Raw genomic sequence first — 12,488 nt, forward strand, 5'->3', positions numbered from 1 at the left:
CTAGAAGGATATATGGGGACCCTTTACTGTCACAAATCTTATCGAGCTGGAATGTTGGTGTGCATGCATGTCCATGTCCATGCCCATGCCCATGCCCATGCCCACATCACAAGGCAAAGAGAAGCTACAAGTGAGGGAATAATCCAGAGTGTTTTGATGATGAAAAGGAGGTGAAGGGTGAAGGATAAGGAGTAGGGGAGGTGGAGGTTAATTAGGGTGTGTACATCTAATGGATATCATGTGGTTGCATGTGCATTGGAGTTAGGAGAACATGCATGCCACCACCCCAACACCCCCCTCTCCCTTGTTCTATATATAAGATGTAGGTCATCAACTCATCCCATCTAAAGCAATTAAGACGCCATGGTTTCCCCTTTGCATGCTTCGTCTGGAATCATGCAGAGGAAGAGGATGGCAAGGGCTAGGAGATCACCGACGACGTCGAAGAGCCGGCGGCTGGAGCTTCTGGAAGGTTCTAGAAATTTAAAGCCCGGGGGCCGGCGTGTCGAGAGGAAGATCAGAACGCTGCAGCGGCTCGTGCCCGGCGGCGGCGAGCCTGCGGGGCTCGACGAGATCTTTCGCCAGGCGGCGGACTACATCGTGTGCCTTGAGATGCAGGTGAAGGTGATGCAGACCATGGTGGATGCGTTAGAGGCCCAAGGAATGTGTAGTGATTAGTCCACGTAGAGGCTTATCAATTCAAAGCCCTGGAGGAATTGTATAGCAGCATGGGAGATGGTCACTATTCTTTTTCTCTTTTTTTAAGTGATTCTTTATCAAGTTTTCGAGCTGTTTCTTTTGGAGATATATAACGTGTAATGATGTACATCGACATATTTTGTTACATATATTTGTATGGATTTGATAAAAATAAGAATCAAGAAATGGAAATGGAAATTCTCAGAAAATAAAATAGTAGTTAATTTGCAAAGTTATGAAAATTTGAGTATCCGTTCAATACCATATCGAAAAGTGAAATAAAATCCTATAGTGTACTCTTAGGCCTTAGTAACGATACTTCGAGCTTTCGGGTTGAATAGGATGTCTAAGGTTTACATCAAACCCTGCTTCATTTAGACTAGGACTTTCTTATCTCCTAATTAATAATTAATATCGTAGCATACAGTTCGACAATCCTAGACTACTAAGTACTAATAAGTAACCTAATTTGGTGGCTGAATCATGATAACACGATAGTTATATGTGATAACTAGCTGATGAGTCTAAAGCCTTGAGTTACACTTAGTGAAGCAAGGGTTTATAAAATGCACGGCATGTCCGACCATTGGAGTTAAGCCTTGAGCTATATACTTGTACTCGATAAAATAAGAGTCATGAGTTAGAACAAGCACATAGAAATACTGATACAGGAGCTCAGATGAGTATAGTGAATCAGACTCGAAGAGAGAGACAGTTGATGTTGGCTAGGGAGAGATTGTTGAGTTGAGTGAACCATAATAAACATGGGCATAAGAACCATACTCCTTTCAGCCAAAAAAAGGCCTTTATTCAGAAAAATGCAATAAGAATGTGAAGTATCTAGCTTACATTTTATATCCTATATTGCAAGCTTGTAAATGTTACCTTCCTTTCCCTATTAATATTCATCTTGCCACGTGGCACCTCCTACTCGACGATGTTAACTTGTACGATTCCTAGGTAGAAACTTTTAGCCTCCATCCTATAGAGAGGGTGTATTGTGTTAAATTTTGAATAATATAAGGTGTAAATTGTATACTGTTATCGGGTCGGATGTACTGTTCGTGTACCAGGGTATGTCCCAACCCGAATCCGAATTCGATCACGGGCTACTTGCCTTCTTCTAATCTCAAGTGGCCGCATAGAATTATTACGGGAGCTTACACGAGAGACGAGAATCTTCACCGTCTCCATGAGTCTATCCACCGCGAGCTCACTCTTGACTCCCTGAGATCTCGCCTCGCGGCTCGGATATCGACAGAGAGGAGGAGGAGGAGGAGGAGGAGAGAGAGAGAGAGAGAGAGAAGAAGGCGGAAACTGTATTCCTAATCATACGAAACATCTCCGGTACGATCCAATGGCGCACGAGGAGCTCCCCGTCCCGACCTACTCCTCCCTCGGCCCCGTCTACGGGGAGGGCTCGCCGCTCGAGGAGGCGCAGCTCCGGTTTGACCGGCTCAAGGCCAAGTTCGTCGACCTCTTCGGCCGCGAGCCCGATCTCTACGCGCGGTCTCCAGGTAACGGATCGTTCTCCTCTTCTTCGCCTTCGTTTGGTCACGGTTGATATGTTGGGTTCGTAGGGAGGGTGAACTTGATCGGCGAGCACATCGATTATGAGGGGTACTCGGTGCTCCCGATGGCGATTCGGCAGGACATGATCGTGGCGATCAGGAAGCACGGGGAAGGAGAGTCGCGGAAGGAGCTTCGGATTGGGAACGTGAATGAGAAGTACTCCGTGTGTGCTTACCCCGCTGATCCTGACCAGGTACGGGTTTCGGTTTTAAATGGAAGAATGTTTGTTGAACATTTTCTTGCTTTCTGTCATTTGGAGTTCAGTTATTAGGTGGGGATTGGATAATATGATAATTGGTGGGTAGAGTGAGTGTACACATGTTTTGATAGCGGAAAAAGGAGACGCTGTGTTCATATTTACTCGCCTTATGTCATCTGGCACGTGGTAAAATGACTCTGAAATAGGCCCACTTTTCTAATTGGTGTCAGGTGTCACGATTGTTGGTTTCAATATACTAATTCTGTAGAATTTCTTAATTTTGCAGCTTATTTTTCACATTAGATATTGCATTACGTTACCTGACCTTTATTAAGCCTTTTTTTTTTCTTGAGTGTAATCCTGTGTAACTGAACATAATGTGGTGGGTTCTGCATTTTGCTTTCTGCTGGAATCGGTTAATTACCTGAATATTTGATATAATTAATTTCTAATGGTAATTATATATTTGAGAGGCTTCAGCTAGATGTGTTTAGGGGTGGCAATCCTTGAGATAAATAAAATATTTTTGTTAAATAAGACATAAATTCAGCTGTTTCATGATGAGAATGCATACATTTGGACTATAAGTTGTCTGACTTGATGAAAAATAGTTGATCAGACTAGGGCTCAAGGGAAAAAAATAAGATTTCACTTGGATGGCCAGGTGTGATGTCATCAACCTGGTAGCACCAGAATTTAACAACCAGATCTTAGGATCGACCTGATTAGAGCTCATTTATATATATGAAATATACTGGATCTCTGTAAGATATCTGATCCCAAGCAGTTGGGACTGCTGTCTTATTTGTCTTCTATTAGGTTAGTATATACTCTGATTACTATCGTTACTTGTATTGAATACAATAACATGTTATATTTGTGTGTGTGTGTGTGTGCATGTATGTATATGTATATTATGTATATGTATGTATATTTGTATGTATGTATATATATGTATTTATGATTTTGCTTGCATTGATAGAATACTAAACCTTATTTGAATTCTCTGGTCTTGTACTATCTATATTTTTGTGAATCAGATGGTGGTACAAATTGGCATAAGCTTCCATTAATGGTACACATTGTAATATTTGATGGATTCCTCATTTTTCAGGAAGTTGATTTGAAGAACCATAAATGGGGGCATTACTTTCTTTGTGGGTGAGTCATAACTTCTATTGCGATCTGATTAACTTTCTTCGTTGTCCATTATGTTCATATGACTATTTGTCCTCTCTCTTTATGTAAGTTCTACAAGTTTAACAATTTATCGATCACATATAGCTCAGGTAATTTATTCACAAAGCTACTCAAGAGACATAATATGAAGTTATCCCTTTGTTTCACCTCTTATTACTATTCCTATTTGGATCACTCTCTCATCTCCACCTTGATACAGGGAAAGAATCGCAACTATGTCTGGGCAATAGTCCTTTGCTTGCACAGTATATTTTGAAGGTGATGGAATAGAGGGTTCATGCTTTGATAATTTGATGTGCAATATGAATAAATGCGTTAGGTCCTTTGATGTTGCTGAACTATGATTTGTTGAAGTCCCATGATTTCTTTACTAATCTCTTATCTTAATTAGGGGCATATAACTGCAAGACAATGAAACATGGCCATTTTTGCTATGCATCACAATGATTTCGTAGAGAAGTCAGTCCACTAATTTTCACCAATTTAGGTTTGTTATGGTTTAGGAAAATTAATAGAAGCAATTTTTAAGTGAAGCAAAGAAGAAATTTGCACCAGTTGAGGCATAAATGACAATTCTGAATGTCAGTAGTCTTAAATAAGAAATATTATATGACTAGTCTTATACTTGTATAAGAAATGAGAGGCCTGAAAAATATCAATAGAGGGATGAAGCTTTGGTAAGTGCACTTCGTAATGGCATCAATCTCTGTGGGTCATATTCACTTTAATACGTGACACAGATTCAAATTTTGGCTTCAGGTTAATTGTTTACACTGAGTGTATATCTATTTAGACATGGGCTATATATTTAGGAAGGAAATAAATCCAAGAAATTTTAAATTGAGATGACTATTTGAAGGTTTCTAAATAAATATACAATTGTGACCTTGCAAAGATTTAAGGGAGAACTGTAGTAGTGATAAGGGAACTCAAGGAAGCTGCAATATCGTAGGACCTGGCATTCTAATTTATGCTAAGGCATTGAGTATCTTTGAAACCTAGATCCCATGTAAATTAGATAAAATATTCATCTGTTTGTGGAGCCTTATCTTGTCACCGATGTTTCTTTAGTGTTTACAGACATGGAAGGTACTTGTTCCCTTATTCCCTTATTCTTCTAATTATAACCCGTAATACTGTAATAATCATGAGACTTATGTCAATATCTGCAGATACAAAGGATTTTATGAGTTTGTTAGATCAAAGGGAATTGATGTTGGCACGCCTGTTGGCCTTGATGTAGTTGTTGACGGGACTGTTCCCACAGGTGTCATTTCTCTTTTTATAGTTGCTGGCTCCCCCCCCAGAAAAAAAATTAGCTGATATGTATTAGTATTTCCTAGAACAGTTGGTTTTATGTTTCTTTGCTTTCAATCAGGGTCTGGGCTATCGAGCTCTGCAGCGTTTGTCTGCTCTTCCACAATTGCTATTATGGCAATTCTTAATAATAACTTTCCCAAGGTACTTCTGGATCTCAACTGTGACAATATTTGATTGAATTTATTGTATAGTAGCATTTGAAGTTTCTCAAAATAGAGGTTTTTTATCATTCTTCTTTAAACTCAGCCCTAGCAATACCCCTCTAACTTCTATAAGTTCTCACATGTAAGTCATCTTCCATAGACTTAAAAGATTGGATGAAGAAAAGGGATTCATGTGACTTTGACAGTAACTGGATGTAATGTTTTATACTTTTATTGTTAATTCCATATAGTCCAGTATTCTGTTCATGCAACTTGTCCCAGTTTGTTGGAGATTATGCATGAGTAAAATAATGGAGAAACATAAGTTGACTCAACTTTGTACCAATTACCTGGGATATAAAGGCATCATAGTGCACTAAGCTTCCATCATTGCTGGGTACAAGGAGGACAAGATTTACTCAACCTTACACCCATTATTTGTGAGATGTTTCGACATTCCAACCAACGACAAGATATCAAGTTGGGTGCATGAGGCAAGCCTTACTGAGTTACTGTTACACTAAGTGGTGCTCTATTATTTGCTTAATTTATACCTTTAATTGATCAGATTTATCCTTTAGAAATACTGGTTTTGTCAATAGATGGATCCAATATTATTCTCTCAGTTTTCAGCATTAACTTTTTATATCTAACTGTAATATCTGTGGTGATTCATCAAGCAGTGAATATTGCCTTGACCAACCATCATTTCATACTTCTACCGAATGTTCTAAATATCTCTTATCCATGCATCACTACCAGAACCATAATAGCATGTCTATCCTTCAGATCCCATTGGCAATCCCTGAAATATCAGACAGAGTTAAAGGAGGCTTCCTAGTACTATCATATCTGCTTTAGATGCTCGAAAAAGTGTTTGCCATCTCTGCTATTAACTAAATATTTGACATCATCTGCAACTGCTACCCTGTCCCAAACTAAATAACCTCATTGGTACACTTCTAAAAATTTGACAGTGCCGATAGGGAAACCCACTGACCTGGGAGATTCATAATATTTTTTTCATCGATTTCATTCACTTATTTGCAGAAAGAAATTGCTCAACTTACTTGTGAATGTGAACGTCATATTGGAACACAGTCTGGAGGCATGGACCAGGTAAAATTCCTATATTCACATCTCAAACATTTGTCCTTATTTTCCTGATATGAAGGTATAGGTTCTGTATGCGTATGATTTAGGTTTTCTGATGTTACAGGATATTGATTAAATTTAAAATGGAACTTTTATAACAAGATTCTTGTGCTGATATTTGAATGACACTCTAATGTAGTCTTAATCACCTTGGTTTAATGGATTAAAGAAGCTGCAGAACTTTTCTGCAGTCTAATTATCTTTTGTCCGGTTTCAGGTGCTTGTTTTGCGCGATAATCTTTTTCATGATTTTAAAATACTAATTACATTCTTTATTTTCAAATACATTTTGAGTCATTGGATAACATATTGGCTAATTTCGACAGGCAATCTCTGTCATGGCCAAATCTGGATTTGCAGAGCTAATAGATTTTAATCCTATCCGTGCAAGTGATGTGCAACTACCTGCTGGTGGTACCTTTGTAATTGCCCATTCTCTGGCAGAATCTCAGAAAGCAGTGACAGCTGCGACAAATTATAATAATCGTGTTGTTGAGTGTCGCCTGGCAGCTGTAAGTCACAGAGCCTTAACTTATAGAGCTTAGAGTTTCTGCCTAATAGTCTTGTTATCGTTCCCATGTACATACTTTACATAATGATAGTCTCTAAACGTATTGAAGGAGATTCTTTTCCAAGAATAATGTAATCTATTTCACAAGTTTCTGATATGAGATTTCTATAAACTCAGTTTTGCTATTTTTGACTTCATATCTGTTTATACATGGAGATTTTTTACCATATTTATCTTAGGCAGCCTGTATGACAAACCTAAAGTTTTATTACCAATACATCCCTATTGTGACTACTGCTACAGTCATACTTGTCCAGCCCTTTCAGTATATTTTTCTAAATGTAAGTTCATAGAGTTAACCATGATGAAATGATGCTTAATGGTGATGTGATTATGATTTTGTTGCTTTCATCCTCTATTCAATAGTCAGTTAAAAGCCATAAACATGGCTATGATGATTTCTAGATATGATGGTGTAAAATTCTTTTTTATTTATTTGTATTATTAGTGCTCCATAACTCTGTAAAGTATAAACCCTTCTTCTCAGGATAGACATAATATTTTGGTGATGGACAGTCGTTCTAACCAAGGTTCCAAAAATCGGTATCGGGATCGGGATCGGCCGTCCAAAAAAACGATACGTATCGGCTGTATCGGCCGTATCGGCCGCCTGTATCGGATCGGACTATTTTAATTAAATAAAATTCTAAATATTATTAAAAATATTGAGAAATTTCTAAAAATTTAGAAAAAATTATAAGAAAATAAGAAATAATAATTACTCACATACAACCCCTAAAAAGTAAAAATCTCCTTTTCTCCCTCTCTTCTTTTCTATCCTTCTAACTGTTAGTCTAAAGTATTCATTCTCTCCCACACTCTTTTTTTCTATCCATTTTTTTTTTTTTTTTTTCTCACCCTTTTTTTTTAATCTTTCCCTCTCCCTCACTCTCTCTTCCTTTTTTCCTCTCTCTCATACCCTTTTTTTTATCTTTTCCTCTCCCTCACTCTCTCTTCCTTTTTTCCTCTCTTATACCCTTTTTTTTATCTTTCCCTCTCCCTCACTCTCTCTTCCTTTTTCCCTCTCTCTCTCTCATACCCTCTTTTTTTTTTAATCTTTCCCTCTCTCTCTCACTCTCTCTCTCCCTTTCTCTCCCTCACTCTCCCTTCCTCTTTTTCTCTCTCTCTCTCCCTCTCTCTCTAGCTGCTGCTGACAGCAGTAGCTGTCAGCTGCTGCTGTCAACAGCAGCTGTCAGCTGCAGCCACCTGCAGCAGGCCGAAACGGTTTCGGCCTGGATCGGGATCGGCTATACCGAAACTCGAATCCTTGGTTCTAACTGTCTTTGTTGGTCTGTTGTCTGTTGTCTGTTGTTGTTTGATCAGCTCTGTCTGTAATGTTAGTTGTGGATGCCCTTACATTTGTGCTGTTATAGCTTGATACACCTACTCAAAGTCTTAAGCGTTTCCATACCATCATTTTAGATTTGATACTTCTTTGGCATCTCATTTTTTGATGGAATGGATGATTGGTGTGCTATTCATTCCTTTTACAACAGATATTTGATAAGAGTTCTTTTACTTTTATTTCCTTCTGCAGATTGTTCTTGCTATCAAACTGGGAATGAAGCCAGAAGAAGCTGTCTCCAATGTGAAAACTCTGTCCGATGTGGAGGGTTTGTGTGTATCATTTGCCGGCACTAATGGTTCTTCAGATCCTGGATTGGCCGTTAAGGTTCAATTGTCTGTCTCTTATTTCTTAAAGTTGATTTCTTCATTTCAATTGAATGAAAAGAGTGCTTACATATTAATACAATAACCAAACCCAGTAACTGAAATTTCCACCAGGAAAATCTAAATCAAGAAGAAAAGAAATACTTAATAACCAGGAGTGCTGAGCTTAAATAAGCGGTTTGTCATAATTTCTGACATTTTTGTGTTGGTAGCAGATGGCTATTCATTATCTTTGAAATAATTTGTAGTAAAACAATTCGTATATGACATGCTATCCTCATATCTTTCTATCTGACTACGAGGAACGGTAATTGTGGAGTTGTTCTTCTATATCAGACGTAATTTCCTTCTTTTATGTGTAGTTAGTTGTGCTGTAATTTCACTGTGCAGGAACTTCTTCATGAGGAGCCTTATACAGCAGAGGACATTGAAAAAATCACAGTGGAAAGTCTGACATCCATCTTTCAAAACTCCCCGACTTCTTTGGATGTGCTAAGGGCTGCTAAAGATTTCAAATTATTTCAGGTAACTCTATTTTTCTATATGCTAATGATTTTGATGTTCAATGCTTGGATTCATTGGATCTGCTGAATGTTCTTTCCTGTTCTAGCTTTTCAATCTTTGAATAATCCGCATGGTTGATATGATATATCTTTTAAAATTCTATATAGAGGTCCAATTTCTCTTGGCAATTACTTTTTCCATATAGAATCCTGCACATGAAGGCTACATTTCTTTTGCTTTTTCTTACCTATCGTTCCATTTTATGCATCCCTAGCGTGCCTCCCATGTCTACTCTGAAGCAAAGCGAGTACATGCTTTCAGGAACACTGTCTTATCAACACTCAGGTGCATTCTTCTACTCTTCATTTAATTTTTCTCTATATACTCCTTTGTCACATAATTTCACCAAATCCTCTTAACCAATTGACCTATATTTTCCCTTTTCTCTTGCACAATTTTGCAGGTAAATTATATGAATTATATATATTAATTATTTTAAATCTTTAGAGATTTTAGGTAAGTGAAGGAGGTTAGTACTTTGTGGCACAATTTATTGCAAATTTACTGATAGAAGTAGAACCTATCAGATATTCTTGGCTGCAAGTCTGCGAAGCTCTACTCTTTCATTCATCATTATCGGATCCCATTTTATTGCTTTCATGAATATGTTGGAATGAACAAATTCCAAAAACTCTTGTTGGCTCATTCTATGTTTAGTCATAGGTATCTTTTCAGAGTTCAGCGTTGGATAACAACATTTATATGACCTAGCTTATGAGTAGTTGAAGTTCAATAGTGATAAAACAGGAGTTTGAAAATTTTGTGTTGAAAATCAGAAGGTACAATAAGCTATCATTATTAGTATTTGCAAAGTGATTCTCTTATTACCCATTTTACTACATTGGCTTTTGCTATTACTCAGTAGCTCTTGTGATTATTAGTTACTACTGTGTCATGTTAATATAAATTCTCAATTCAAGAAATCGAAGGTGAAATTCTTTTTGACAGTAATTACATATTAGTGCAGTTTATTATCTATAACCATGTTTTCCTTGCAAAAGTCAATAATGCTACCTGCAATTGATATTTTTGCAGTGATGAGGACATGCTCAAAAAGCTCGGTGACCTTATGAACGAAAGTCACTATAGCTGCAGTGTACTATATGAGTGCAGGTATGAGCAATGCCCCCACCAGTGGACTATTGACTTTGTGGGTTCTGGATATTGTCATTCTATCTATAGAAAGTGCTGCCTGTAGTGCTGCTGTTGTTAAATACTTTTCTTGAAGATTTTTTTAATTCTAAGGCAAACTTCTGATTATTGGGCTTACTTGGTCACATATAAATACATATAAATACATATTACATACATATGTATATGCATATGTATATGTGTGTGTGTATATATATATTATGCAAGGATTTTAAGAGCAACAAAGTTAGTCTTGACAGCAATTTCTAAAACCGTCTTGTACTGTAGTGCCATGCCAGGTAAGCATTTACTCAAGCAACGTTGATGCACCTACTGCTTGCTCCTGTTCTCCTTTCTGAGTCATCTGTTTGGAATTTAACACTGCTAGTTCATTACTACTTTCTCTTAGCACTATCATGTGCAGTAAATGGGCGTTTTTTCATCAGTTGTTCAGAGTTGGAAGAGCTTGTAAAGATTTGTAGAGAGAATGGGGCTCTTGGAGCAAGACTTACAGGTGCTGGGTGGGGTGGTTGTGCGGTAGCTTTAGTTAAAGAAAGTATTGTTCCACAATTCATTCTCAATTTAAAGGTCAGTAATTTTTCGATGCTTTAATTATGATCATTTTCTCTCACATGCACATGAGATATGCTTTAATTATGTAAATTGATGTATGTTGCTTACAACTCTATTCTACGTCTTCTTTGGTTCTACTGTAGTACTAAGTTGAAATCTGCAGCTGCTCTTTAGTTTATGGACATGTACAATTGCTTCTTGTTAGGATGAGCATTCATTTGCTTGAATGTGCTTTTCTTGTTCACTTAAATTAATAATTTAATATATCATATCACCCGAATAATGGATGTAACTTTTAAGTGCCTGACCACATGGTGCTGGCATGATACGAAACAACCAGCAGAAGGTCTGGTTTTACACAGGCATGCAGCATTCAAGTGTCATATGATATGCTGACATCATTTGAAAACTTGAGTGGACTAACTAGGTTTATCTTGTGTCTGCATGATATTGTCAATCTTTTGTGTGGATGCAGAAGTTAAAAATCAGCAGTGAGCATATGAATACTTTGTGACTTTCAATTAATCCTCTTAGGCTCATATGAGATCTTTCTAAGTTTTCATGTGATGTTCTTTGTGATAGGAAAATTCCTGGCAGCTAATAACTCACACCATTCTCCCATAGTCTGAATCTACCTTTAACTGTAAGAACCATTCTTGCTGACTTTGAAATAATTGGATATTCATTCCTTCATGAAGCAAAAGCTTCTCTAGTCTAACCCTTTAGAAGAGATTAGGAAAAAATGTTGATCATAACGTGATATTTGTGTTGCAGAGCATATTTACTACTAGGCCATATAGCTTGGACTTTTGGGGATTACTATAAACTAAAATTTTGTTTTGATGCAGGAAACATTTTACCAGTCAAGGATTGACAAAGGTATCATCAGCAATAGCGATCTCGGCCTATATGTGTTTGCCTCCAAGCCATCAAGTGGTGCAGCAATATTAAAGTTTTAAATTCTCCTCCCAAATATTTCTCTTGTACTTGGTCAATATGAAGTTAAATTGTGCTAGACCCCTGTGAATAGTGAGATCTGTGATCTTAGTTATGGAGTCCAGCCTTCTAAGCTGTATTAAACCAAGGAAAACTGATTTACAAAGCGGGAAATACAGTTAAGATAATGTTATTATCTATATGTAAGGTTATATTATTGAGACTATCTTTCTCATGCATAAATGTAATGAAAAACATGCTGAGAAGAGAATATCTTCTTCAAATTTATATCTAAAGATCATAATTATTTTTATTCTCTTTGATGCAAAAAAAAAAAACTTTTAAAAAGAATGTAAGGAGTCAATCCCTGGATTATCTTTTCAGACCTCAAATGGATAAGCATATAAGCTAGGATATTGTTTAATGTGTATCTATGTAAATAAATAAAAAATTGTATTTATGTCTGATTATAATTTTTCTTAGTTATATTATAAGAAAGTCAACGAGTATGAACCCTAGGTTGCAGTCAGCACAAGGAGTATTATCATTACCTTCTATCTTTGAAACACTTGATGATGGAAACTATTATTCTTATCTGAATCCAACCAGAACTCAGATAACAAAGTTTAGATGCAAACTATATTGAGATGTGATGCTGGGATGCAAATATGAAATAAATGGTCTTCTTGCATATCACTTTTCTGCCACATATTTACAAAGGAACTATATTTTTCTTTAAAATTTAAAAAAAAAA

At 36.9% G+C, this 12,488-nt stretch overlaps 1 protein-coding gene across 1 annotated transcript; it reads left to right on the top strand.

Annotated features, from left to right (window-relative positions):
* Positions 1–1,840: 1,840 nt before the first annotated feature.
* On the top strand, positions 1,841–12,018 carry LOC140798655 (galactokinase). Its single transcript, XM_073152633.1, has 13 exons — positions 1,841–2,216; positions 2,280–2,464; positions 3,585–3,631; positions 4,843–4,937; positions 5,049–5,131; positions 6,184–6,252; positions 6,615–6,800; positions 8,397–8,531; positions 8,921–9,055; positions 9,309–9,379; positions 10,130–10,207; positions 10,672–10,813; positions 11,647–12,018. The coding sequence occupies exons 1-13, from the start codon at positions 2,057–2,059 to the stop codon at positions 11,755–11,757; spliced, it is 1,497 nt and encodes a 498-aa protein (XP_073008734.1). The 5' UTR covers positions 1,841–2,056; the 3' UTR covers positions 11,758–12,018.
* The last annotated feature ends 470 nt before the right edge of the window (positions 12,019–12,488 follow it).

The sequence above is a fragment of the Typha latifolia genome, chromosome 12 (genome assembly GCF_019914945.1).
Source record: "Typha latifolia isolate L0001 chromosome 12, TyphaL0001v2, whole genome shotgun sequence".
Classification (NCBI taxonomy): Eukaryota; Viridiplantae; Streptophyta; class Magnoliopsida; order Poales; family Typhaceae; genus Typha; species Typha latifolia.

What these genes read in the sequence shown, in the direction of transcription:
- LOC140798655 (XM_073152633.1), top strand. Translation starts at nt 2,057, where the DNA reads ATGGCGCACGAGGAGCTCCCCGTCCCGACCTACTCCTCCCTCGGCCCC. An exon ending in TTGAGTGTCGCCTGGCAGCT is followed by an intron (nt 6,801 to 8,396) that starts GTAAGTCACAGA and finishes TTCCTTCTGCAG; the next exon opens with ATTGTTCTTGCTATCAAACT. An exon ending in ATCCTGGATTGGCCGTTAAG is followed by an intron (nt 8,532 to 8,920) that starts GTTCAATTGTCT and finishes TTCACTGTGCAG; the next exon opens with GAACTTCTTCATGAGGAGCC.